Genomic DNA, 26,794 nt, shown 5'->3' on the forward strand with positions numbered 1-26,794 from the left:
GAAAGGAAAATACTTTAGAAAATCAATTATTTATTGAATATACAATCCATTTTTATTCGATTGTATTTACAAAATTAAGATCATGAAAATAAATGTATTATACAAAATTGGAAGAGTATATATGTCATGGTAATTGTACAATTAAAATTTGTTATAAGCAAAAGAAATTAATTGTGATATTTAAACCATTCATTATATAGAATAACGAAGAATAGAAAATCTATTTATAGAGAGCATTTTTCTGTATTAATTACAACAAGATTCATAACAACAAAATTAGATTAATTATTTACTTAAACTAGATTTACTGACTGTAGGATCAGTTTGTGCATTATTCATAGCTTTTGCTTCTCTTTGTAATTCTTTTACTACCGTAGCAAGAGCATAAGGGTTTACCCCATTTTCGCACAGCCTTATGCAAATACTTAATGTTGCTGGATCTAAGTTTGTATTAAGTAGTTTAGAAATTTGGTACAATGTTTGGAACGTTTTACGAGCCGCATTTACCTGATGATTTACAGGTTCTGGCATGCTGGCTCGATTTTGTTCCTTTCTGAAAAATAAAATCAATTTTATTTTTTACATTTAATTAAAGTAAGAGGTTATATTCATATCATATATCATACATAATTTAAAGTAGTCGCTTCCATTATTTGTATACGGTAATAAAATTTATTTTCTATATAATTAAAAAGGTAAGAAACATTATCCAATACTCACTCTCCCGTATTAGACAGTTTTGTGCAAATAATATAAACCCATTTATGAATAAAAATACAGTTCTTCGTGATTTAAAAACATTTGAACGTTTAGCTTTTCTGTTCTCTATCGGTAAATTTCTGCAACGAATAAAATCTTAGCGCCATCTAAGAATTGTATAAAAGTATTAAATCAATATATTTTGGCTTAAACTTTAAATGATAATGAAAATAATAAATCGGTGAAAAATAGTTCATGATAATAACCACTACAATCGCTGTTGTGATTTTATATCGATATCATCTTATTACTTCTTTGATTCATGCATTCAAATCTCTATGAAAATTTATGCTAATGCTTCTCGATTTATCTTATTTCATATAATGCGTGACAAGTTAACTCTGTAAGGTTGCGATGAAGCAGTAGTTGTAAGTATAAATTTATCTTCAATTTATTATTCTCTACATAATAAATGATATATATTTATCTCATTATGAACATTCATCAGAAAATATCACGATGAGCGATGTAAAGAGTGTGCATGCACAATTAACAGATAAAACTGAGGATCCTTATGAAATAGACAAATGTGTCAAGTGGATTGAAACTCATAATTTGGAAAAGGTTTGTATCTTTTCTTTTTTATGTTTAATCTCTAGTATGAAATAAAATAGTGCGAATAGGCTCACTGATTTAAAACGTATTATGATCAATATATTGTATATTTTTTACTTATATAATTATATATGGTTAATTTTGTAACCTTTGTCAATATCAATATAAGAAAGAAAAGAAAATAAACGATATATGTTTATAGGTATGTTTACAATTCCCAGATGACCTTTTGTTAGATTCAGTGAACATTGCATTACATTTAGAAAAATGTATAAATAGAAAAGTATATATTTTGGGAGACACTACATGCGGTAGTTGTTGTGTTGATGTAATTACAGCTCAACATGTTAATGCTGATGGTATAATACATTTTGGACATGCTTGTCTTAATCCTGTAAATCAAATATCGGTCTTTCATGTTTTACCAAAAAGAAAAATTGACGTAACGTGTTTTCAAGAACAGTTTAAAAAAACATTACAAGATACAACAAAAAAATGTATACTTTTTTATGACGTGGCATATGCACATCTGATTGGTAAGTATTTATAGTTTATTTCAATAAAAAAAAATTATACTTATAATTCAAGAATTATTTTATTATTTACAGAATATATATATAATAATTTAAAACCTATATTCAAAAACTTAATTTTATCCACATTAAATTGTAAATCAAATGTGGAGTTTACGGATTCCAAAGATGCTTCAACAAAGATTATTCTAGGTAGAACATATATTTTAAAAAATGATTTTAAAATAAATGATTATGAAGCAATATTTTTGGGGGAAAATGAGAAAACATTTTCTACATTAGCAATGAGTATTCCTGCAAAAAAATGGTATTATTTTGAAAGTAACAAAGTCATTGAATTTAATGTTTTATATTCGTCCTGGTTGAAAAGAAGACGATTTCTCGTTGAAAAGCTTAAAGATGCTAAAGTTGTAGGTATAGTGGTAGCTACATTAGGAATTCAAGATTATCTAAAATGTATATCGATGATTAAAAATACTCTCAAGCAAAAGAATAAGAAGACATATACTTTGTGTGTTGGTAAAATAAATCCAACGAAATTAGCTAATTTCCCAGAAGTATGCAAAATATTTTACTTATGCATTAGTTAATTTAGTCTTAATAATAAAACATCATATTCAATGTTTTATTTTAGGTCGATGCCTTTGTTATAATAGCATGTTCAGAGAATGAGGTATTTGATTCTCGAGATTTCTTACGACCCATATTAATGCCTTTTGAAGTTGATTTAGCTTTTAATACTTCAAGAAAATTTTCCACACAATATTGTATGGATTTCAGGCAAATACTGCCTGGTGGTTTAAATTACTGTGATTTTGAAACATCCATGGAAACAGATGTATCATTGATTACTGGGGAAGTTAGAAATACAGACAAGGATATTCTTTGCATAAATAAAATGGATGCTTTAGTTCTAAAAACACCAGGCAATGTTTTTGTTATTACATTATTTATATTAAAATTAGCAATCAAATATTATATTAACTAATATTTTATCAAAATAGGTGTTGTTGCTATTGGCAATGCAGGAGCACAATTTCTTCAAGAACGATCTTGGAAAGGAGTTGAGCAAAGATTAGGGAAAGATTCTCCATGTCCTGCGCAGATTGGACGTAGGGGTATAGCGAGTCATTATAACAATGAGTTATGTACAGAAAAAAAAGAGGATATGTAGACATAAGAAATTCTTTATGATTGTAATTTTATATGAGAATAAATATCGATTGTAATATTAATAATTATTTGCAGTTATTTATAAAGTAGAAATTGACTATATTACGGATGAAATAATCTAAGATAAAAACAAGTTTAAATGGTTGCCGCGTAAATAGTATCATGGCGTCTATCATTTGATTGGATTTTGGTACACTTGGTGTTGTCATGTGACTTAAAATACAACCATTCATACTACATTGAATACAGTAAAAGTTGTCAGAAACCACGCAAGTCAGTAGGTTGTGTAATTCAGAAGATAACGTGATTTATACTTGGTTCGTGAAATTAATTATGTAAAGAAACAAGTATAAATATGAATCTGTTTTTAACACAATATAAAGTGCAAAGTAAATGGTGTGTTCTTTTCGTTATATTGCAATTTGGCATGATATGTGGTGAAATATCTTTTGCGACGGAGATTACTAACCTTGAAAATAAAAAATTGTCATTGCCAAACACCTCTTTGCCGGTGCTTAGCAATTCAAAAAGTATTACAAATGCAAGTCAGGTATTTGCAATCACAAGTGCAAATTTGGTTATTGACGATGAAAGTAAGACAAATGGGCCTAAGAATTCTGATAAATTATCTACCATTAATATCACTATGACAACTTCAAATTCTCGAATTATACCTTCAGGAGTAAATACGGAACAAAATGACAATATCCTTAAAAATGTAACGACCGAAAAAATTAACACAGAAGTAATAGCTACCTCGATTAATGAAAAAAATGGAAGCATAATTACGGATTATCAATCTTCTCAAAATCCAGATATTATTAATGCAACAAATACAAGTACAACAACGATTGCACCTGCAGAACCAGTGCTTCCTGACAAAGATTCTGCAGAAGAAGAACATAATAGTTCCATGTCCATATTTTTTGTTCTTTGCGTTTTAGCATTAGGAATTTTATTAATACATCTCATGCTTCAAACAAATTTTCAATATCTACCAGAGTCTGTAGTTATTGTCTTCTTAGGTGCTGCTATTGGCATGATCATAAATCTTATGTCCCATCAAAATATAGCAAATTGGAGAAAGGAAGAAGCTTTTTCTCCAACTGCTTTTTTTCTTGTACTCCTACCACCAATAATATTTGAATCCGGATATAACTTACACAAAGGAAATTTTTTTCAAAATATAGGTAGCATTCTGGTATTTGCAATTGTTGGTACAGCCATTTCTGCATTTGTTATTGGTGCAGGAATTTATTTATTAGGTTTAGCACAGGTTGCATATAGACTCAGTTTTGTGGAAAGTTTTGCATTTGGATCATTAATATCTGCCGTAGATCCAGTTGCTACAGTTGCAATATTTCATGCATTAGAAGTCGATCCAATTTTAAATATGTTAGTTTTTGGAGAATCCATTTTAAATGATGCAATATCTATTGTTTTAACAACCTCGGTATTAGAATCCAATAATGCTACTACTACGAGCGAAGCTATTATTCTCGGCATAAATAGATTTTGTCTTATGTTTTTTGCCTCTGCTGGTATTGGAGTTGTTTTCGCGCTTATAAGTGCTTTATTATTAAAGCATGTAGATCTCAGAAAAAATCCGTCTCTTGAATTTGGAATGATGTTGGTCTTTACATATGCTCCTTATGTCTTGGCAGAAGGCATACAATTATCTGGTAAAAATCTTTTTTATTGGTTGTAATAATATTAAACTACAATTTTCTTTTATAATGTCTTATATTATTTTAGGTATTATGGCAATATTATTTAATGGAATAGTAATGTCGCATTATACTCATTTTAATTTATCAACCGTTACTCAAATCACAATGCAGCAAACTATGAGAACTTTAGCTTTTATAGCTGAAACATGCGTTTTTGCTTATTTAGGATTAGCTCTCTTTAGTTTTAGACACAGAGTAAGTATATAATACAAAGTATTATATAATATTGGAGTAGTTTTATTTGTGAAAATATTTAACCACAGTTGATTGACATAACTTTTATTTAGATTAACATATTATTTGATTTGTTACAGGTGGAACCTGCTTTAATCATATGGTCTATTATACTGTGTCTTATTGGTAGAGCAGCAAATATTTTTCCATTAGCTCTTCTTGTTAACCGGTTTCGAGAACATCAAATTACCAGAAAAATGATGTTCATTATGTGGTTTAGTGGTCTTCGAGGTGCTATATCATATGCACTGTCACTTCACTTGGATTTTAGCGATGAAACTCGTCATGTGATTATTACAACTACATTGATTATTGTCTTAATCACAACGTTAATATTTGGTGGCTCTACAATGCCATTACTTAAATTTTTACGAGCAGAAAAGAAACAAAAGAACAGTAGAAGGAAAAAGAAAGATAAAGAAGTTTCATTAAGTAAAACAAGAGAATGGGTATGATAAAATGTTATATACATTCTAAACATTTCATTTGCTTTATATCTTCTACGTTTTATATCTAATAGGGTCAGACAATTGATTCTGAACACTTGTCAGAACTGACAGAAGAAGAAATGGAAGTATCTTTTCTCCAATCGCGGATTCATGGTTTCGCGAGATGGGATCTGAAATTTTTCATTCCTTTCTTTACTCGAAGATTTACACAGCAAGAACTGAAGGATTGTAAATCACAAATGACAGATTTGACAAACCAATGGTATCAAGCAATCAGAATTAGTCCATTAGAATCAGATGATGATGCGACAACTGCATCAACAGCACAATTAAATATTAATGTTTCTGAAGAATCTCGAAACGAAAGATGGGTGAAGGAAAAAAAAGGACGTTCTAGTCATGGGTCGATATTAAGTATTTAATATATTTCTTTGGGTGTGTCTGATGCGTACTAAGAAATGTGCTTCTCGCTGAAATAAACTATTCATATATATATCCGGATTAATGTATGTATGTATGTATGTATGATGTATGTACGTATGTATGCTCCCCCTCTGTCTCTGTCTGTCTGTCTGTCTCTCTCTCTCTCTCTCTCTCTCTCTCTCTCTCTCTCTCTCTCTCTCTCTCTCTCTCTCTCTCTCTCTCTGTGTGTGTGTGTGTGTGTGTGTGTGTGTGTGTGTGTGTGTGTGTGTGTGTGTGTGATTAAACGGCACTAAGCTCAAATGTAACGAATAAGAATAAGAAGAAAGCATTTTATTAATTATAATATTAGTATTTTAGTTTGTATATCGCTTATTTATAAGTGAATTCTATTGTTGAATCTTCTTTATTTATTTTTCAATCTTCTTAGATTTTATTTTTGAATTCTCTTTATTTATCTTCGATATATAGAAAAAAATTATGTATAATGAAAGTAAGATAGCAATCTCTTTCTATTGTTGTTTCTTATCTTTTCAATGTTTGTTTTTTTTAATCTATACAAGCATATATATGTAAAAAATACATATATATAATCTGTGTATAAAAATTTTTACTGAAATAATAGGTTGGCTATATATAAACCAATTGTACTCATTAAATTGTAAACTGGTAAGGAATTGAATTCAATTGTTTATTCTATTCTATCCCATTTTGTTTTTCTATTATATCTTTAAATTGAATAGATGTAATATATTATAATAGATAATAAAAACTTAATACCATGCTTCTAAATCAGTAGGTTAAATATTTTCATGAAAGTTTAAAATTGTATTAATGAGTACAATATCTTTATATATGGAAAGTGTAACAGTTCTGTTTTATCCTATTGTATGTACGTGTTTATGATTATTGTTCCTACGTTACTCGGTAAATCTTGGGTGATATATGGTATAAATTTGGAGCAAATTCTTCTATTTTTGGTTTGCAGTAAATAACGCTTCTTGGTGGTGATGGGTTGTGTTTCATCGTTAATTAATTTTCGAAAATTATTAACCAAATTGTAATTAATTTGCAGAGATGACGAAGAATGGTCTGATTCAAATTGAAGTTTATATAATTGTTTAAAGAAATAATATTATATTATGCAGCGATATGCGATTGTACAAGTAACTTTTAAAATGTAAAATCTGGCATATCCTACTTAATAATTGACCTAAAAATGACTTTGTGGATAAGTTTTACATAGTATTTTGATATATGATTTTTTTCTTAGTCCTATGTAATATACTACTACTTATAATTTGTTTCTATAAATGAAAATTAAACTCAATATTAAATTTTAATATGAAAAATTTTAATATGAAAAATGTGTGCATATTATATAAACATATTATAATTCATTTTATAATTTATGCTTATATAACTTTATTATGATCTATTATGGTACGTGTTAAAGTATTAAGTGAAACGTAAATAGAAATTTCAGTCAATTTCTTTCTTTCTCATTATTTGCACTTACTACATTTTAACTTTGTAAAACATATTAAACAATCTGCACATAGACAACGCGAACTGATATTCTTATCTATTCTGCCTTATATATTATGCACATCTATTTCTGTACAGTTTTACAAATAAATTTAGTGTTAAGTAACAATTTTCTAATGAATTTTATAATTTATAAATATTTCTATATCACAAGTTACTGTATTTTATAAATAATACAAAGCATGATATCATAATAAGAATGTAAAGCCGAAATTGCGTCTATAAATGTATATTTTTTTAAAATATGAAAATTTGTTTAGATAAATAGTTTTGAAGAATATTATCATTAAGGGTTGTCCGTAAAAATCCTGTTAGTATTGCATAATTAGTACGTACGTACAGTAGAATATTTATATTTATATTATAAATAGATTTCTGTTTATGTTATTTCCAATTGTATTTTGAATGACGTATATAGCATGTGCTGGCATAGTGCTCAAATATATTGGTCAAGTATTTTACTTTTATTGAGGTTTATTAATATCTTGTATGACGAAACAATTTATCCTCTTTATAACATAGAACGTTCCAGAAGTATGTATGATAATCTATATGCTCGATTATAATTTTACTTATTATAAGTACGAGTGTTACATTTGTAACGAACATTAGTGTTCATAATTTATTTTAAATATTGTATATTTCTTGTCGAAAATAATATTTAGGTAAATAAGAAATAATTGAAAATATTACATACATCATATTAAGATCGGTAACATATACCTATCAATTTTTTTAGAGATTTATGAAATGAATATCGAATAAATAATTAAAAAAAAGAAGAAAAACATTCCATAGAGTAAATTTTATGGATGACGGTAAAAATAAATACACGCAGTATTAGGATGAATATAAAATAATAATAAAGTCATCTTACAATTTGTTGAACTGTGATTTAATCACAAATGGTATAGGGTAATTATTTTTAATGACTATCTACGTCGAGTAGTAATAAAACTATATCGTTTTCACATTCAATTCATTTTGTACACACTTCGCATATTTATATTTTAATATCGTTATCAGTCTTTTTAAAGGAATTTATAAATCTTTATATTTAAAACATCTTGTCGATTAAAAATAATTTAGCACATAAATATAAATAAAACTTATAACTTTCTTTGTAACACGCAAAACGTACGAGAAATAAAAATATATATGAGATACATCTTATATTATTAATGATTAAAAATAATTTTATTGATTGAATATTTCATAAAATAAAGAAAAAAGTTCGCTTATATAAAATAAATAAAAGGCGAAACCATAACAAATTTCTCCTTTTTTATCTCTCTTTGTCTCTGTTTCTTTCACTTAATGGGGCATTGGATGAAATTGGAAAGAAAAAATTCCCTTTTTTTATTTATTTTTATTTTCTTGCGAATTTATTTCTTATATATATATCATTCTCTTAGAGGTGGGTACATGGGTCTATGTTTATTATCGTACTTTTTCCTGTGGCAGGGCATATAATGGAGGCAGCATCTAAACATCAAATCCATTTATTTCTTTCGGCTCGTTCATTTCTTTTTTCAATTAATCATATTAATTTACGAATGTCTCGTGTATTTGCGAGAAATCTATCGATCTCGAAGGACTGAAACACACGAGACATCGTGTCGATTCAACGTGCTTTTTCACGGATTTATCTTTCCTTTTTTTATTTTTTATTATTCTTTTTCTATTATTATTATTATTTCATTTATCTTGCGAAACATATCGGGGCGGTGGGGGGGGGGAGAAGGAAATAAACAAATAAACGTAGAAACGAACATAGTGCAAAAACGAAAAACGATCTCGTGACATGAAAGGGATTAATTCGAGGATGAAAGAATTGTAACAAAGTAAGATGAAACTTAAATCGCATCGATCTAACGATATTAACTCCGATCATCGAGAAACGAATTATAGCTCGAGGGAAGAGAAAGAAAGATTAAAAAAGAAAAAAAAGATATATATATATATATATATATATATATATATCATTAAATTCTCACTCGTTCCTTTTTCTACGATTGGTAGATTAAAACTTTCTAAACACTTCTCTTTTACTCTCTCGTAATCGGATTTTACTTTTCTCAATATCGGAAGAAGGAATTGGCTGGAAAGGGGCACTCATTAGTGCTAATATTTAGGATATTGTCTAAAAGCTCGGAAGCTTGTTGTTCTCTAAAAACACCAGTCAACTTTTACAACGCTATTTCTGTATGTATTTTCTTCTTTTTTTGCTGTTGTTATCGCTCAAAGTTAATCCTTTTGTTCGATTTTACTCGATCGATAAAACGATAAAACGATTCTAAAAATGATCACACATATGAAGATGTCCTATATAATGTATTTTTTTTCTTTTGTTTTTTTCTGTCGTTTGTTTTTCGTCTTTCTTTTATTCTTTTTTTTTATTCTCAACAATTTTTAGTCATTATTTCTTACTTTTTTCAAATTTTTCGTATGGCTCGTAATACACCTTTGCGCTTTAATTTGCTAAACATGCATAATTTTTTAACAAAATCTTTTTCGTGACTCCACGATCCAGACTGATTATGTACCAATCAGTAAGATATACGCGCTTCTTTTATCAAATTTTTGTTATCTCCGATAACTGTCCCGTTACTCACGATTAAATCTGTATCGATGAAGAGTCAGTCACGGTTAGAACGCTATGCAAAAGAAAATTGTCTTCTGACCATTTCCGTGTATATATATTTACAATAGGCATCGGTCGAGTACATTTGTGACTTGGTGTTCTTTTTCCCCGTCCGAGTGTCGTATTGATTTTCATTTTTTATTTTGCGTTCACTAAAATGATTAATTTCGATTGTTCGTTCTTACGATATCTTTTTATCGTCTAATAGTTTCTCTTAGTCTTCTGTTATTTTGCAATTATATAAAAATCATAGACTACTATAGTATTAATTTTCTACCTATTTTTCGAATTTCTTTCTTTGTAACGTCATTTCATAATTTTCTGTTTTCTTTCTTCTTTTTTTAATTTTCTTTTTCCCACGAGTTCTGACATTTCGACAATTTATTTAAGCAAGCCATTACCAAACATTCTAATATTTCCCCTACCGATTGGAACATGATCCACTGGTATAGTTCAAAATTGGGTCCCTATACAAACCATTCTTTTTCTTTATTCCTTTTCTTTTATCTTCGAATAGTTAGAAATACACGTATGTATTATTAGACATGCCGTTAACGGTAATTCTATTACGTATTATTAATTATAATACGCACGAGAAGATTGTTAAAACGTCTGTTAAGTTCAGATGTTTCAAAGTTATACAAGTCAGTTAATTTTGTTTTCTAACTAGCATTTAAGCAGCCATCGTACATGTCTACGTAAATAATGGATTTATATCTCTACATAAGTCGGTATTCATGTTTCTTTTCCGGTTTGTTTTTTTTTCGGTTTTTTTCTTTCTTTTTTCTTTCTATTTTAATTGCAATATATGAACTACAAGACGAACGTACGTCAGGCCAGTGAAATCCGTCAACGTGATAAAGCCGATTAAATATTTTCCCATCTCATGAAAAGTTCAAAAGATTTTTTGTGTTTTTAAAACGTTCACCTTTGAAGTCGATTCTCGTTATAGATTCGAGCGAATTAGTTTAACGTCTTTTGTTCTCACCTAACTCTTCTTATCTTCAATAATAGATTTATCTATGTAAAATACTCATTTATAGCTATTTAAAATTTTACTGACTGATTAATTTAAAAAGAAAGAAAATAAAAGTAACGAGGTAGACGCAATTCGAAATGATACCAACGAATTTCAATGGCCATTAAATCCTCTCAGAAAATTATATCTGTGTATATTCGCTATTTACTCTAATATGTACTGTACAAATTCGACAAGATCGTCATTAGATGATGCGAAGCCGCAATAATATCTACGGCTTGCGTGCTTGATTCAATAGCTTATAGAATCAATTAAACAGGCATAGGGCGCATCATTAGCTAAACGAATCATCTATAATCTTAAACGCGTTTCATACTAATTACTGCATTACAAGTAGAGGGGACCTTATTTATTCAGTGTTGTTGATTTCCTTTTTCTTCTTCTTGTTCTTGTTCTTTCTTGTCACAGAAAAAATATCGTAGTAAACCTTATATATGTCACAATATTTCCTGTTTCTCGCAGTACAGTAGTATATAATAAATTATAATGGTAATTTCAATGACAAAATCGATAAATTTTTTACCCCTTTCCAAAAATAACTGTACAATGAACAATACGTTTCTTTTATGTATGTGGAGAATATTGTGCCAGGACTTTAGTCTCGAAATTGATACCTTGTTAGTGAGAGCAGATGCATTGTTCGCATGAGATCAATTATTATACAGATTTCCATTATTTTTTACAAAATTTGTTGTTGACGGAAAACAAAATGATTATGATACGTGACGATAAATACTTATATAAATAAAATCGCTTTACCTGGTGAGAAACACCGAGGTAGAAAAAAAAACAAAGCATGATTTTATTATAATCCTTGTACGTACACATAAGCGTATCCACATGTCGATATGAAACCCTAAGTTTAAGTTTTACCAAAAGAAAAAGAAAAGAGAGAAAGGGAACGATAGAGAATAGATCTGAACTGCTGGACGAAGCAGAATAACGTGAATGAGCCGATGACGATGAAAATACAGTATATGCACTGTTTTCTTTTTGTTTTACTTTTGTTTTAATATAAAACAGGAAATAATTTACCGGCAAAGAGCTCAATGATTAGTCCATGTATGAAAATGGTTATGCAAAACTTGTGTACACACATACGCGCGCGCGAGGTGTTTCAGACTTAACATAGAGAATTTCAGACATAGGAAAGTATATATTAGAATCGATATTTCGGAACACGACGGCGAAATAAGATAATTTGTGTAAGACGTTCGCTTCATTTTCAAAAGAATATAATAACAAATGTTTCACTATGATTGAAACTACAAGATATTAGGTCATCCCATAAGTAAAGCGACTTTTTCTTATTGGTCAAAATGGAGGATGTAATGTTTTACAGTTATTGTGAATTCGTACAATGTATATGTTTTATTAGAATTTACAGTGTTTTAAGTAATTGTGTGCCAGTTTAATTTTTCACACGTGAATTTAAGAGTGAAAAAAATAAACGTTATGGAAATGTTAAAAGAGCATTTAAGATATATTTTGTTTTGGGAATTTTGCCAGAACATAGCTACAGCAACAATCAATAAAATACGCAAAATTTATGATTCAAGGTATTATGAGTGTAAGCTAAGGTCAAATATGGTTCCAGTCTCTTCATTCTGGAAATTATAGTCTTGAATGCGAATAAAAGTCAGAATGCCCTGATAATGAGAAATTAATAGCCAAGATATTGAACATTTTAAATTAAGATAAGAACAAATTGTAAATAATAGCGGTAAATATATCTTAAATTAAAGCTGAACGTGTCTTTTTTTCATTATTTTAAAACTTAAAAAACCGCATTACTTTTGGAATGAGACTGCTGAAATTCATAAAATTTGCATAACCAAAAACTAATATTGCTTTAGATACTTATGCGTTCGACTAATATTCCTATTACAATATATATAGTTTAACAATCTTTTGTTTACTCAAATATTTGTGCCCCTTTAAATATTCAGCAAAAACGTATTGTCTCATATCGATTTGTGTTCGCCCTAGCTTGGCTTTATATACCAAGAATCTGGTAACCAACTCTCACTTGATACCAATCATTCGTACATTTGAATACATTATAAATTCATAGAAATATTCTGTGCATTAACTACATGTTCCGGCATGTGTGTATGAGTATTTTAAAATATCTAATGCAACGAGGTAGTGAGAGATTTACATTATACGTCTAAGAGTTTACAGAAAATAGTTAATAGAAAAAAAAACTTTCATTAAGAGTTTATAGTAACCAACATCATCTTAAAAAGAAATCTACTTAGGTTGAGTTAGGTAAATTTACGTGTTTTAACGGGCCTGCCCTTAAATATCTATAAAGTATCTTATGAGTGGGTACCATGACTCTTGGAATACTTGTAGATAAATAAAGTGACCAATACGAAGGATGTAACGAATGTATAAAGTAATAAAATACTATTAACTTTAATTTAAGTTGTCATCGCTAAATGAAAAATATGATTTAACAAATTTATAAATACACGTATAGGCGGTTGATGTCGAGAGTATTTCATTAGGAAGCATACCTCACTGTGTAACGAAATTTCATAGAATTGATTTCTAACTTCTTTTATAGAAATGTTGTCTAACTCCTAATAATATCGAGACATTTATCAGTAAAGTTTATTATCGTCGAGCCATCATTCGCGTATATTTTTACATTATGATGTGCTATGTTTGTGTCATATATAGGCTGCGTCTTATAATTTGTTTATGGCCTAAAATATGAAATAAATATAAGATGTGCGCTCCTAGTTGTATATTCGTTTTATATGAAAATTGAAACTATAATTGGGTATAAAAATTTCTTTTTTCTTTTTCTGATTTCTGCTTCCTATTACACTCTCGACTTGTAATTGCATCAGGGTGGTAAAGAGTGAGGATCTCAGAAATTTAATGATAAAAGAATTAAAAAAAAGAAAAAAAAAGTAAATAAAATAAAAGAAAATAAAATAAAAGCAGGATCACTTGATTTGTAACCATGGGTGCTTCAGACACTCAGCAGCTGTAGCTCGCATACTTGGATCAAATTCTAACATTGGAGTTAAAAATTCAGCAAATTCGCGTGCTTCGCTCGGTGACCAATCATATTTTTCCGTAAGCACTTCATAAAGTCCCCATGGTTTTAATCCGGTAATATGCTTCAATTCTCCCTTTTTGTTAAAGTACATTTTCGAGTTTTTTCCAGAGAGCGCTATACGTCTAGGTATTTCTCCAAGTAGCTCTATAATATGAGCTAGATGGTCTTCGTCTCTGAAAATATAATTTAAAAGACAATATACGTGCACAAATGTTATCTATTCTACATGATGCCATTCTCAATAGATCGTGTCAAATACTAACCTACAATATTCTTTACCACTATGTGGTTCAAAAAGATAATCACCAGTTGCCAATTCAAATGCCATACATGCTGTGGACCATATATCTGCAGAAGTATCATATCCTGATCCTAACAACACCTCTAAAGATCTGTATTGTCGTGTTTGTATATCATCTGTAAATTTTTTATGAACCCAGCATGCATTTCCAAGATCAGCTATTTTTACTTCGACTTCACAATCTACCGTAGCTGGATCAAGTGGTGCTACAGATGCCCGTTTTAATTGTTTGCTCTCAGGTGGATTCAAATTACGTCCTGAATAGAAGTAAAAGGAAAAGGAAAAGAAAAAAAAAAAAAAAAGAAAGAAAGAAAGAAAGAAAGAAAAAAAAATACAAAATGAGCAAACATAATGATCATTTTATAATTTTAGTAATGAAATCTAACCTTCGCTACATTCGTCCGTATCTTCTGCATCTCGTGGTAGAGTACTTTCACCACAACTTTTGTCTACATCGCATAAAGTCACATTCTCCATTTTCTCCGACCGATCGGTTGATTGATTTTCTATTTTTTCTCCACCTGCTAAACCATCCACTCCATTGATGTGTAACGATGGTACAGATGGTTCTGAGATATCAGGAGAACCTTTACTTTCTGTATTATCTTCTATACTTTCTGTATTCACATCTTGATCCGGACTATTAGTCTCCAACTCACCATTTTCTCTTGTACTATTTGCAAGTTTATTCTGTTCTTCTATTTCCTCTATCTGTTCCATTTGTTTCTTCAACAATTCGTTTTGCCGTTTAGCTTTTTTCTTCAGTTTCTTCTTTTTATTTTTAGACATTTTGGAATTTGGCGTGGGTTCTTGAAATTCTTTCGGCGCAGTAGAAATTAAAGAAACTGGTAATTTTATACCCAAAGAATGTAATTCGGTTGCCTCGCAAGCTAATTTTCTTATATAAGTTTCATCTACACATATGAGAACATTTTCAGGTTTGATATCTGTATGAATGATTTTACCTAGAAAAATAAATTTGTTAGACATTATGTTTCTGTGGTAAAAATTTCTTTGTCTTATGTATATTTTTAAATTTGCGGATATTTAGTTCACTTAGTGTGCTTCAGTAAGAAATTAGTCACAAGAAATTAGTCTAAATACACATCGATTTAGAGATATGTCTCTTTCTCTTACATTTATTATGAAGATAATCAAGACCCTCAAGGACTTGGCGGATGATGCGCTTAACATTGTTTCTTGGAATTCCTCTATAACTAGATTTTATGATCAATTTAAGAAGATTGTGTCCAAGCACTTCGAATACCATGCAAACATGAAGACCATTAATGCCACTGATCTTGAAGTCATTGAGTAACTGGACGGTCTTATTTCGTTTAGGATCGCTAGGATCGATATCACGTACGTCTTTCAATAATTTTATCTCATCCAAAGCAGTCTCAGTAAAATGAGTTGCAGATTTCACTACTTTGAGTGCCACAAATCGCTTATCCTGCATATAGAACATTTTTTAAAAATTAATTCCTACATATATTCCAAAAGTATTGAATACAAACAAATTATCCTAATATTTATATTCAAATACCTGTAGATCCCAGCAAAGCCAGACTGTAGAGAAATGACCCCAGCCAAGTTTTCGAGTCACATGATAACGACTTAAAAACAAATCCCCTATCTTCACAGGATGATAACCTCCTTTGCAATAATCACTGCTATCTTCCTGCTCCTCATCTTCGCTACTATACACTTCATCATCATCCTCTATCGTTTCATTGCTCGAGCTGTGACATGGTTCCAATCTAAAAATTTAATCGACCATTAACAAAATTCTCATAGATTTGTTTTTCCTAAACATACAGCTGATATATTTAAATACACGCGCGCGCGCGCGCGCGCGTGCACGCACGCACGCACCACACACACATACACACACACATTTTGCCCCAACATGCACATAACTTCCAAAATGACAAAAAACTGGAATCGTTATCGAAACTACGTGATATATTAACGCGATAATATCGTAAAAATCGATTTATTACAACGACAAATTTGCTTCCATATCGTCGTATAATCGCGTGAGAAAATAAAGGCTTGTTTATTTACTAATTCTAAATTCAAAGAAAAAAAGAGCTCGTTATTACGTCGTTACTCGTAAATAGAGAAAAGATAAATAGAACCAAGAAGATATTCGTTTAAATTTGAGAAGGAATACAGAATAGATCCCGAAATAATTCTAGCAAAGTTCGAATAGATGGCATATTAATGGTAAGCAGTTACCTATTTCCATTATCGCTGGAGTACGGCCTCTGTCCCGAAGAGGCATCTTGAAAGAAGTCGGATCCTTGTCCTTGCCGTGCGGCGGCTGGTTGTACTTTTGAGCACTGTCCGGTGGTTGAGTCCGTATCACCCTGAGAATTACCTTTTCCTTTTCTTTTACTCGGCTTGTGCCTCTTCTTTTTGGCCTGAATCGCTAGGACTCGCCTGTTAACGTCCGTCTTTGCGCTCATACCGTCCACTCCGTGCCACCACCGAGATTCGACGGCGGAGCCCCCTTCTTTTCGTCGACACACTCTTTCCTTTTCCTCCGCGAACTTTGCCGCACTTCCGCCCTGATTCTTTTCTGTCTTCTAATTCTTTTACGCCCAATCGGTCACACTCACGCCTTGCGCCTCGTCCCCGGGCCGTGAGCGTTTCAACGTGCCGTATTATCGTTTCATTTCTACGCCACGCCGCGCTCCTCGCTCGGCGGTTGTTTGAGTATGGCTGCCCCCGCTGCCACTGCCACCTCCACTGCCACCTCCACCAACAACAGCAGCAGCAGCAGCAACAGCAGCAGCAATACCATACCACCGACACAACCTTACAACCACTACCGCTATTACGTTACGATCACGATCAGGACCAACCACCATCACCCCACCTTTGTCGCTATACTACAATACTATCGTACATCTTATCGTTTTATTCCTTTTCTTTTCGTTATATCGATAGATCGATTTCGCTTTTTGAATACTTCGAACACTGATTTTTTCTCTGATCTTTCCTCTAATATCACTATGCTCTATCTATTATTATCGTTCATATTTCAACTCGATATACTATGATTTGTATACAGTGCGCTTGCCTGGAACATTGAACAGTACCATCTTTCTCCCTTCGTCGTTCTTTTCCTTTAACGCGGTCAATCACCGCGATTTCCTGTGCTACCGACTTTACGAACGATCGTTTCTTTAATTAATAATCTTTTGTAATATCTATCCTCAATATTTCTCTGCAAAAAAGTCGCCCGTTTATGAAATATTAAACTTCTGCAATTAATGGTATAAATTTAAAAATTTCATTTTTAATAATTCGACCAATCGAAACTGATATCGTCAATCGTCTTTTTCCAATGGATTCAATGAAAATCTTATTGGACAATAAATGAGATATTACAGTCTTTGATTGGTTGTTTCTTACGTAGTCCTATAACGCTTTTTCGTATTATTAATGTTCATGCGAATCGCTCGTAATAGACAAGAGCACCATCTGACGAGTGGTCGAGATAATCTATCTTTCTGGATTATTTTCCTCGTGTATGCCAGCGACGTAGAAATGTCTATGGAGATCATGCTGAGCTCATCTTATCTGTGATTCATCTGTTCCTGCTTTAATGGCAGAATTATGTGCGAAGTAACTGATTAATTAATGTGATGTTTTGTAAAGACAATAACGAGGTAAGTTTAGATGTAAAAAAAAGTTTCCACGTTAATTCTTAGTTGAATAGGTTCGTCATACGACGATAAAAGCACAACTGTGTTTTGTAGAGATAAAATGTAGAACAGACGTCACGAGGATTTATTGCAAATAATTAAACAATCCCATTGCGACGATCATGGACAATAATATGTTGTGTGCGCGCGCGTGTGTGTATGTGCATGATAATGTTGATAGATTAATATTATTAATTTAATAGAAATACATACATTTGCCATTACGTTATTTAGAGATCGTTTTCGTAATAAAACGTAATCAAAAGGGGATTAAACAAACAGTTCTAAATACGATGGATATAAAAATTGCTAAGCATTTAATATTGAATGTTTACACAAAGACATTTTACAACAAATTCTTACAAGTATATTACGTGTATATGTATGAATATTTTAAGAAACTCTATAGCACATGTTTATCTATTACCTATTGAAATATTTTAGATTGTTGCAGTATGTAACTTACTTAAAAGTATATATGTAAAAAATATTTCATTTTATGTAAGAAATTTAAATATTTCAAAATTTATAGAATTAATTATTTTATTATTGTTAGTAGTAGTAAGAATATATTAAAATACTTTGTTTCTATGTTTTAGAATGCCAATACAGGCACCACAGTGGACTGAATTTCTTTCTTGCCCAATTTGTTGTCATGACTTTGATGTGGCCATACGAGGTCCGATATCTTTAGGATGTGGTCATACAATATGCAGTACTTGTCTAGCAAATTTGCACCGCAAGCAATGCCCTTTCGATCAGGTACAATGCCTATAGTAACTACATAAAATATAAATGTTTTATATATAATGTAATCCATTAAACAATATCATTTTTAGAGTACTATAAACACTGAAATAGAAAGATTACCGGTAAATGAAGCTTTGCTTCAACTAGTTGGTAATACTGTTCCAACAAATGTTGCAACATCGTATCAAAAATTATTACCACCTGAAGATCATGCTAATTACTTAGTGGCTAAGCGCTGCATTGAAGAATTAGCGCTTTATTTGAAACCATGTCAGACAAATCCAACTATAGCAGCAGGAATGGGACTTGTGTCTCGTCCAATGCAGAGAAAATTGGTTACGTTGGTAGGCTGTCAATTAGTAGAACCAGAGGGAAGAGCACGCGCTGTACGAGCAGCTCGAAGCTTAGGAGAAAGATCTGTTACAGAGCTAATATTACAACATCAAAATCCTCAACAGCTTAGTGCCAATTTGTGGGCTGCTGTACGTGCACGTGGTTGTCAGTTCCTTGGGCCAGGTATTATTATATGTACTAAACTCTTAACTTTTTCAATATTTTTCATATAAAAAATTGGTTTTCACTTCTTGTTTTATACTCTTTTGTTTTTGTTTTTTTTTTTCTTTTTTTTATTCTTTCTGCTAGCAATGCAAGAGGAAGTTCTCAAACTAGTTCTTTTAGCTTTGGAGGATGGTTCAGCTCTTTCAAGAAAAGTTTTAGTAATGTTTGTGGTTCAACGTTTGGAACCACATTTTCCACAAGCATCAAAAACAAGTATTGGACATGTAGTACAGCTTCTTTATAGAGCAAGTTGTTTTAAGGTAAGGTTTATTTATCTTTTTTAATTATCACATTATCACACACTTATATTTGCTAATGCATTCTCATAAACTAACAATTTTCGCATAATTAGGTATCTAAAAGAGAAGGTGATTCATCTTTAATGCAGTTAAAAGAAGAATTTAGAACATATGATGCTTTAAGAAGAGAACACGATGCACAAATCGTTCAAATAGCAACTGAAGCTGGATTACGAATAGCTCCTGATCAATGGTCCGCTTTATTATACGGAGATACTGGTCATAAGTCTCATATGCAAAGTATTATTGACAAGCTACAAACGCCACAATCTTTTGCTCAAAGTGTGCAAGAATTAGTTATTGCCTTACAACGTACACCTGATCCAGGACAACTTAGCAGTTTAAGGCCACAACTAGAATTATTAGCTGCAATAGATCCTAGTCCAGGTATTTACATCCTTGCATCTTTTTAATACATGTTATATTTATAAATATGTAATATATTTGTGTTATGTAGAAACAGAACCGCCCACATTAGCTGAATGTCGTGCAGCACTGGAAGCTGTTAGAACTGTGGTTGCAGCTTTGGTGGAATTCATTCAGCAACATGGAAACAGGAAATGTTCAGATGGTACTCATAATATTGGCCCAAGTCAACCAAAGTATAAAGTAAGCATGTGTAGAGACCTTGCTCTTAGAGGATCTTGTCCGAGAGCTACCAATTGTACCTTTGCACATAGTGACATGGAACTTGATAAGTAAGTTTTAATTATGTAAATAAGATATTTTCTTTCTTTATTGTATTATTAATGGAGTACATTTTTCTTTTCTTTTTTCTTTTCTTTTTTTGCCAGGTATAGATCAAAGAATCGAAAGTTGAGTATCAGAACAAATTTATCTTTGAATACCAATACGGAATTAAAGACGGATAAATCTATTGTTCAAAACAATAAGGTTTTTAAGCAAAGCGAAGAAGCACCTTATCATTCCATAAAACCGCATGATATTCATAGGGATAGTATGTAATATTGCAATATAACAACAGTTATCATTTTATTCCTAGAATTTTTTAAGGTTTTAATATTTTTTCTAGGTTTTAATTCGTTGAGTAAAGTCAGTCCAACGCAACATCCTATCATTAGTAACGAAAATAATTTTGTTGGATCTTTGACAAGTTACATGTTGCCACCACCACAAAATTTATCACATATGGTTCCAGTGAAAAGCATGGATATTCATTGTCCTCATTATATTATGCCTGCAGCATCTTTAGATTATAACACAACTGATATGAGTATGTGGGATCTGCCGCAAGTAACATCAGGTGTAACAAACGGAATTTCTAATAGTAAAAAGGTAATTTATATACAATAATATATTTATATGAAATATGAAGAAGTGCTTAATGCGAATATTTGTTATTAATTATACATAAATGATCGTGTACTTATGTATTAATTATAGCAACGAACAGTAGCAAAAACATTGGCAATGTTGTTACAACGTAGAATGGAAATTTTGAATCAACTTGAAACTATAGTCAGCAAGCAAGCTCCTCAGATGAAAATGGTATAAGAAGTAAATCTATACTGTTTATGATTCTGCGTATGTCATGTTACATTATATATATATATATATATTTTTTTTTTACTTTTTTACAGAATTGTGACATCCAAGGAGATGTGCTTTCATCGAATTTATCGATATGGGCAAATTCATCTGGAAGTCCTATAGGTCCTGCATCAAATATGAGTTGCAGTAATAATTTTCGATGTACAGATTCTGTATTATTTGATGATGAATTTGTACCATTTGACGCTTCACCTTCGAGCAAGTATGGACCAATATCCAAATTATCAAAAACCATGATAAGGTCTGTATAATAAATAATGATTTTTCTTTCTCTTTTTGTTTATTTTTTTCTTCATTTTCACAAAACTTTAATTTTTCATAAGATCTCCAAATGGTGTACCACCTACAAGTCTATATAACGAGGGTCCACCTGCAATATCTACTTTTCGACCTATGCCAGCTCCTAATTCCATTTCATCATGGTATTACGGTAATCAGCGTAAGTACTAATATTATTCTTCAATAATATACAAAGAAAATGAAATATTTGAGCGATATATTTGTAACATAGCTTATGCATCTATCGGTACAAACGGAGGAATGCAATCTGTTACTACATCTAATTATGGAGATGGATATATTGCTCTTGGACGAAATATATCAGAATCACAAACACACTCACATCTTTTGCAACAAGAATGTATGTCCAAAGAGTAAGTTTAAATGAACCATTAGATCGATGTATTTACTGAATATTTTATTACTTGAAGTGATTTTAATAACATTTATTGCAGTTTAATCTTGGAATCACAGAAAGTAAAACAACAATTGAAACATTTAGAGAAGAAAATTAATGATTTAAAGGTATCGTTGATATCTCAGAAATAATCATATTTTGTTTTCTTAACTTCAAATATATTTTAATGTTATGAATATTTGTAGCTTGCAACACAAGGTGCAGCTTTTACAGCTGGTGAAAGACTTGCACAGGAGTTGCAAATGATTGAAGCAGGTATTAGAGAAAAAGAAAAGGATGTGAGAAATTGGAGTCCTTATGGTACCGTACCATGGATTCAATCACCAGCTAACTTGCTTACGAATCAAAGTTTCAATCAGGATTATAAGACCGAAGAGGTATAATAATTTAGATATAATACAACAAAGATATAGACTTAAATATAATCGAGGCATATATTTTAATATCTAGGAAGATACATACGAGGCTGGCATTGCGAATGATATGCGCGAATTAGAATTACGATGGGAGTTTGAACTGCAAGAACAGGAAAAACATTGGTCGAGCGAAGAAGATAATTCGAAAAAGTAACATATTCTTGCAGTATTAAATATTAACTCCCAGATCTGACAATGACTCAAGAAAAAGCATGTGTTTTCACATGTTCGTATAATTCTTTAAGAAAACTTTTATGCGTCAATGCGTTTACTTCTATAATTGGATAATCGAAAGTAAGTAGAATTTTTACTCTTTGCATAAGAAAGATCTATGATTCTTCTACTCAAAATCAAAATTATATATGGAGGATGATTACATGAACATTTTTAACAGCATAAATTTAGATTTATCATCCAATTGATAAGTGAAACCTTTTTGTTGATGTAGTACTGTGTAAAGTAGACTTACTACTTTCGCATGTACTCGCTTTTGTAATCATTAATATGTAATATTTCTTATGCATAAAAACAACACCTTTCTGGATATTTAAACATACTAGTTATTGCTGTAAATATGTGATATTTTTAAAAATTTGTTAAACACGTGAAATAATTTATAAAAGCGATTCATTTAGTCAAACAGAAAGCCAGATTGTTTTTATTTATATTATTTTACTGACATTTAAGAAGTTACTTAGTGTACTTGGAAACTTAATAATTCAGCTGCCGCTTTGCTAAACACATTCGTCAGGACAAGCGAAAGGTGGTTGTTGCTTGTAATAAAGTAAAAAATTTCATTGAAAAACAAATGGACATATGAATACAGATTTGTTAAAATTTAACAGAAATTGATGTCAATGTTTTATAAACATGACAATGTAGTATACTCAATTTATATGTTTGCATAATGAAGCAAAACATACTATATTACAGAGACATTCGAGAAGAATGTTACTTAACCTAAGTGAAGGTTACATGATAAAAATATACAATTATACATAAGTATTGCAGATAGGTGAAATTAACATATATTGTCCAAATTTTATATAATTATTATCATTCTGGTCATTTACTGAATCATTATTGACATGCAAGATATTAATGATAGAATTTTATTATTCTATATAATTTTATATAAGCAGAATTTCTGAAGAAAGTATGAGCATTTTTGGCAAGAAAAGATTTTAAGTTGTATGAGTAACTAATATAACAACAAATTATAATCTCTATTATCTTTAAACATTTATAGAATAATTATAACAATTCCATCATAGTATTATTTAGTGTATTCACCTATATAAATAGAAAAAATTAATCAAACAAATTTTCCATATTAACAAAGATAATACTATACTATAAAAAATTATTTTCGTTTTAAACAGATCTATTAGTATTATATATTTTTTCAAGTTTTAAAAATCTTACTCACAAGTTCGTCGTTGTTCTTAATTCTTAATAAATATGTAAAATTAATATGATTAAATGTAACCTTAGGAGCCTATTTCAAGCAAAAATTAACCATGATTTTTTTCTGTGCCTTTAAACTTCTGCATTTTTATGTTTATATATACATATATACGTGTATATATATATATAACTATTTAACGTATAAACTTTTCCAAAAATCGATGATCAAATTGTCTTATTAATTTATATCTCTTTGTAAAAACTTGAAATAATTTATATTAATACTATCATTATATTTTGTCTTTGTCAACCAGTAAACGATAGTTGACCAAAAAATGATGATTAAAAATTTGTGTAACATGGCCAACTTGACTTTTTAAAAGATAACATATATTTTTTAAATGAATTATTAAATGAATTATTCACTTCTTGAGAGAAAATGTTTATAGATCTATAGATTTTATTTGATTATGAATAAAAGCTATCTGCTTTTTAAAATCGAGATGTTGATGAAAAATTTCATAGGATAGAATATGTTAATCAACTTACTGCGCTCTTTTATGGCATCTTAATGTATGCATTGCAATAGTCTTTAGGTTTTCCTATTTTTATGAAATAATATATAACATAAATATTAATAATTCCAGTTTTAGTGGAAGAAACATTATTGATTTTTTGTGCAAAATGAAGGTTGACAAAGGTTGACTCATTATGTATCAGAATTTTACTTTGTAAACTTATATTTGTTTATCAAGTATCAATTAATTACTTACCTGAAATGGGTGAACAATATTATTCAGTATAATAATAATATATAATTGGTTTATAATGTCTGTTTTGTTATGTTATATAAATGTATTGGAAATAATAAGAAGTACATCTATTTTTAGAACATAGCTAGATTTTTAGCAATTATAGAGACAATGGTGCAATTTTCTTTACTTGATACCTAATATCAAAAATTATAACGTTATGAGATATACAAATAATTCATAGATTTAATTTGTTTATTAGGTTTCGTATGCAAATTAATAGCAAAAGCAATGCTTACCGAAAATAGTAACAACCAAATTGTTTACTTCATATTGATAATTTATTATCAGTGTTGGATAAATTTTAGAAAAAATTGTTTTTTTTTTATTATTATTATTATTATTATTATTATATTAAAAGTTTTATTTTCAGTGTTGCAAGATCTATAGATGGAACCAAAATATAAAAATTCGTTTAATAAGTATACCTTGGTAAAAACAGACTGTTTTCATTTTGTTGAAGCTATCCCCGCGTATACAGTTTAAAAATTGGCCATATTAACCAATATGAATGACAATATTGCAGAAAGGGGCCATCTATTAATTTTGCTCATATGTAAAAATAGCTGAAATAAAAGAGTATAGTATTTTCAGAAGAAATAGACATTATATGTGAAAATACATGTTAAATTTCTTTTCAAATATTAAATTTCTTTTCTTCTGAATTAGACTAAATTAGTTTACAAGTTTGATAATTATTCTAATTTATGAGTAATTATATTAACACTTAAATTGCGGCCATGGTATCTATATTTCGTTCCCTGTTTTATACATTAAGAACATTTGATATAAAAGTTTTAGTTGGAATAAAACAAGATTGAAAATAAAAACTTCAATTTTGTTTATTCTCTTTTCCAGGAAATTATATTCGTATCTTATAATTGATAAAGAATTGTAATTTATTTTTTGGATGCAAACAGATAAAGTCTATATATCATTTTCTTAATAATTCCTAAATATGCATTTTGAAAACTGCTACGACGTTTGTCTCTTACATATATAGTTTATGTAAGATTTTGATTTTTCCTGTTAAAAGTTATATATAGAATGCAAAACAAGAGATAAAATTGATGGAAAATTACTAAGAAACATTTACATTTTTTATCAATTTTATCAGATTCTATATGTGATCTCTTTCTACAAGCTCTAATTATTTTTTCTCGTTTCTATTCATAATTTGAAACATTAACTTGAATGTAAAATAAAAGCGAAGAGGGCTGTGTATAATGGGAAGTAATAAGCGCAACAATACTGTTTGTGCAAGCTTCAGATTAATTGCATGTTAAACATGTCACTATGTGTATAATGATACACACATACCTATGTTGATGGTATGAAATCACATACAATCTATACTAACGTTCTTTGTTTGAACATACAAAACGATAATAATTATATACATATCGGTATATAATATATAGTCAATGCACTTGGCACTAGCAGTACAGATCCTGTATAGATTTTTTGTTATATTCCATATTTGAAAATCTTAAGTATCCTTTTTTTAACATTTATATAATATTCATTGTACGAAATTATCAAATTACACTTAAACCAGTATTCACAATATACGGCTTATTTCTTTCATTTTTTAAATATTATTATTCAAAAGTAGAAAACTGATTGTGTAAGATGTTGAGAATAAATATACATGCTATATTAGCATTATGCTTTAGCAATAGAATTTGAGTTTGTAATTTAAAAAAAAAAGGAATAAAGGAACATTAGTCTTAAAGAGCTTTGTGTTATGCAAGAAAAATTCTTATATCTCTTTTCATCATCTTACAGCATGTTGAAACAAGAAAACTGAAAAGACTTATCATATATGTATATAGTATGGTATGATAGACCATATAATATATGTATGTATGAAAAATTATTAAAATGTATGTATTCAAATATTTGTTATTTTGTAAAGGTCGCTAAAAGTACGTGGAATATATCGTATAGAATATTCATTTTCGTTGATCGTTTTGTATCATCATACCATTCTATGAACAGTACTGAACAAATTTTGTTGAATTGCGTCTTTGTGTGTGCGTGCGTGCGTGCGTGCGTGCGTGCGTGCGTGCGTGCGTGCGTGCGTGCGTGCGTGCGTGCGTGCGT

At 30.1% G+C, this 26,794-nt stretch overlaps 5 protein-coding genes across 8 annotated transcripts; 3 read left to right on the forward strand and 2 right to left on the reverse strand.

Annotated features, from left to right (window-relative positions):
• Nucleotides 1-10: 10 nt before the first annotated feature.
• On the reverse strand, nt 11-864 carry LOC122634429 (mitotic-spindle organizing protein 1-like). The gene is made up of 2 exons (XM_043823376.1): nt 721-864; nt 11-553 (listed from the first exon to the last, which is right to left on the reverse strand). Exon 2 carries the CDS (start codon nt 529-531, stop codon nt 286-288), a length of 246 nt encoding a protein of 81 aa, XP_043679311.1. The 5' UTR covers nt 532-553; nt 721-864; the 3' UTR covers nt 11-285.
• Nucleotides 865-947: 83 nt separating this feature from the next.
• On the forward strand, nt 948-3,085 carry LOC122634422 (2-(3-amino-3-carboxypropyl)histidine synthase subunit 2). The gene is made up of 6 exons (XM_043823365.1): nt 948-1,127; nt 1,208-1,323; nt 1,517-1,850; nt 1,923-2,404; nt 2,482-2,773; nt 2,852-3,085. Exons 2-6 carry the CDS (start codon nt 1,219-1,221, stop codon nt 3,019-3,021), a joined length of 1,383 nt encoding a protein of 460 aa, XP_043679300.1. The 5' UTR covers nt 948-1,127; nt 1,208-1,218; the 3' UTR covers nt 3,022-3,085.
• Nucleotides 3,086-3,259: 174 nt separating this feature from the next.
• Nucleotides 3,260-8,567, forward strand: LOC122634415 (sodium/hydrogen exchanger 8). Of its 2 annotated transcripts, XM_043823352.1 has the most exons (6): nt 3,260-3,613; nt 3,701-4,702; nt 4,776-4,945; nt 5,065-5,433; nt 5,505-5,836; nt 6,929-8,567. In XM_043823352.1, the coding sequence occupies exons 1-6, from the start codon at nt 3,376-3,378 to the stop codon at nt 6,957-6,959; spliced, it is 2,142 nt and encodes a 713-aa protein (XP_043679287.1). In that variant the 5' UTR covers nt 3,260-3,375; the 3' UTR covers nt 6,960-8,567. The 2 variants fall into 2 exon arrangements, with proteins under 2 accessions (XP_043679287.1, XP_043679286.1); XM_043823351.1 differs by having other exon boundaries at nt 3,260-4,702.
• A 183-nt stretch (nt 8,568-8,750) lies between these two features.
• On the reverse strand, nt 8,751-17,483 carry LOC122634416 (SRSF protein kinase 2). Of its 2 annotated transcripts, XM_043823354.1 has the most exons (7): nt 16,703-17,483; nt 16,008-16,221; nt 15,599-15,914; nt 15,121-15,426; nt 14,848-15,030; nt 14,424-14,718; nt 8,751-14,333 (listed from the first exon to the last, which is right to left on the reverse strand). In XM_043823354.1, exons 1-7 carry the CDS (start codon nt 16,930-16,932, stop codon nt 14,045-14,047), a joined length of 1,833 nt encoding a protein of 610 aa, XP_043679289.1. In that variant the 5' UTR covers nt 16,933-17,483; the 3' UTR covers nt 8,751-14,044. The 2 variants fall into 2 exon arrangements, with proteins under 2 accessions (XP_043679289.1, XP_043679288.1); XM_043823353.1 differs by having other exon boundaries at nt 14,848-15,426; nt 16,703-17,482.
• A 504-nt stretch (nt 17,484-17,987) lies between these two features.
• Nucleotides 17,988-26,476, forward strand: LOC122634413 (roquin-1). 2 transcript variants are annotated; one of them, XM_043823348.1, is made up of 15 exons: nt 17,988-18,141; nt 18,777-18,939; nt 19,017-19,443; nt 19,570-19,745; nt 19,838-20,171; nt 20,242-20,482; nt 20,579-20,742; nt 20,818-21,080; nt 21,189-21,293; nt 21,386-21,597; nt 21,680-21,795; nt 21,868-22,009; nt 22,091-22,160; nt 22,239-22,430; nt 22,504-26,476. In XM_043823348.1, the coding sequence occupies exons 2-15, from the start codon at nt 18,778-18,780 to the stop codon at nt 22,621-22,623; spliced, it is 2,724 nt and encodes a 907-aa protein (XP_043679283.1). In that variant the 5' UTR covers nt 17,988-18,141; nt 18,777; the 3' UTR covers nt 22,624-26,476. The 2 variants fall into 2 exon arrangements, with proteins under 2 accessions (XP_043679283.1, XP_043679284.1); XM_043823349.1 differs by having other exon boundaries at nt 19,606-19,745.
• Nucleotides 26,477-26,794: the final 318 nt, after the last annotated feature.

Source organism: Vespula pensylvanica, chromosome 14, assembly GCF_014466175.1.
Source record: "Vespula pensylvanica isolate Volc-1 chromosome 14, ASM1446617v1, whole genome shotgun sequence".
Lineage (NCBI taxonomy): Eukaryota > Metazoa > Arthropoda > Insecta > Hymenoptera > Vespidae > Vespula > Vespula pensylvanica.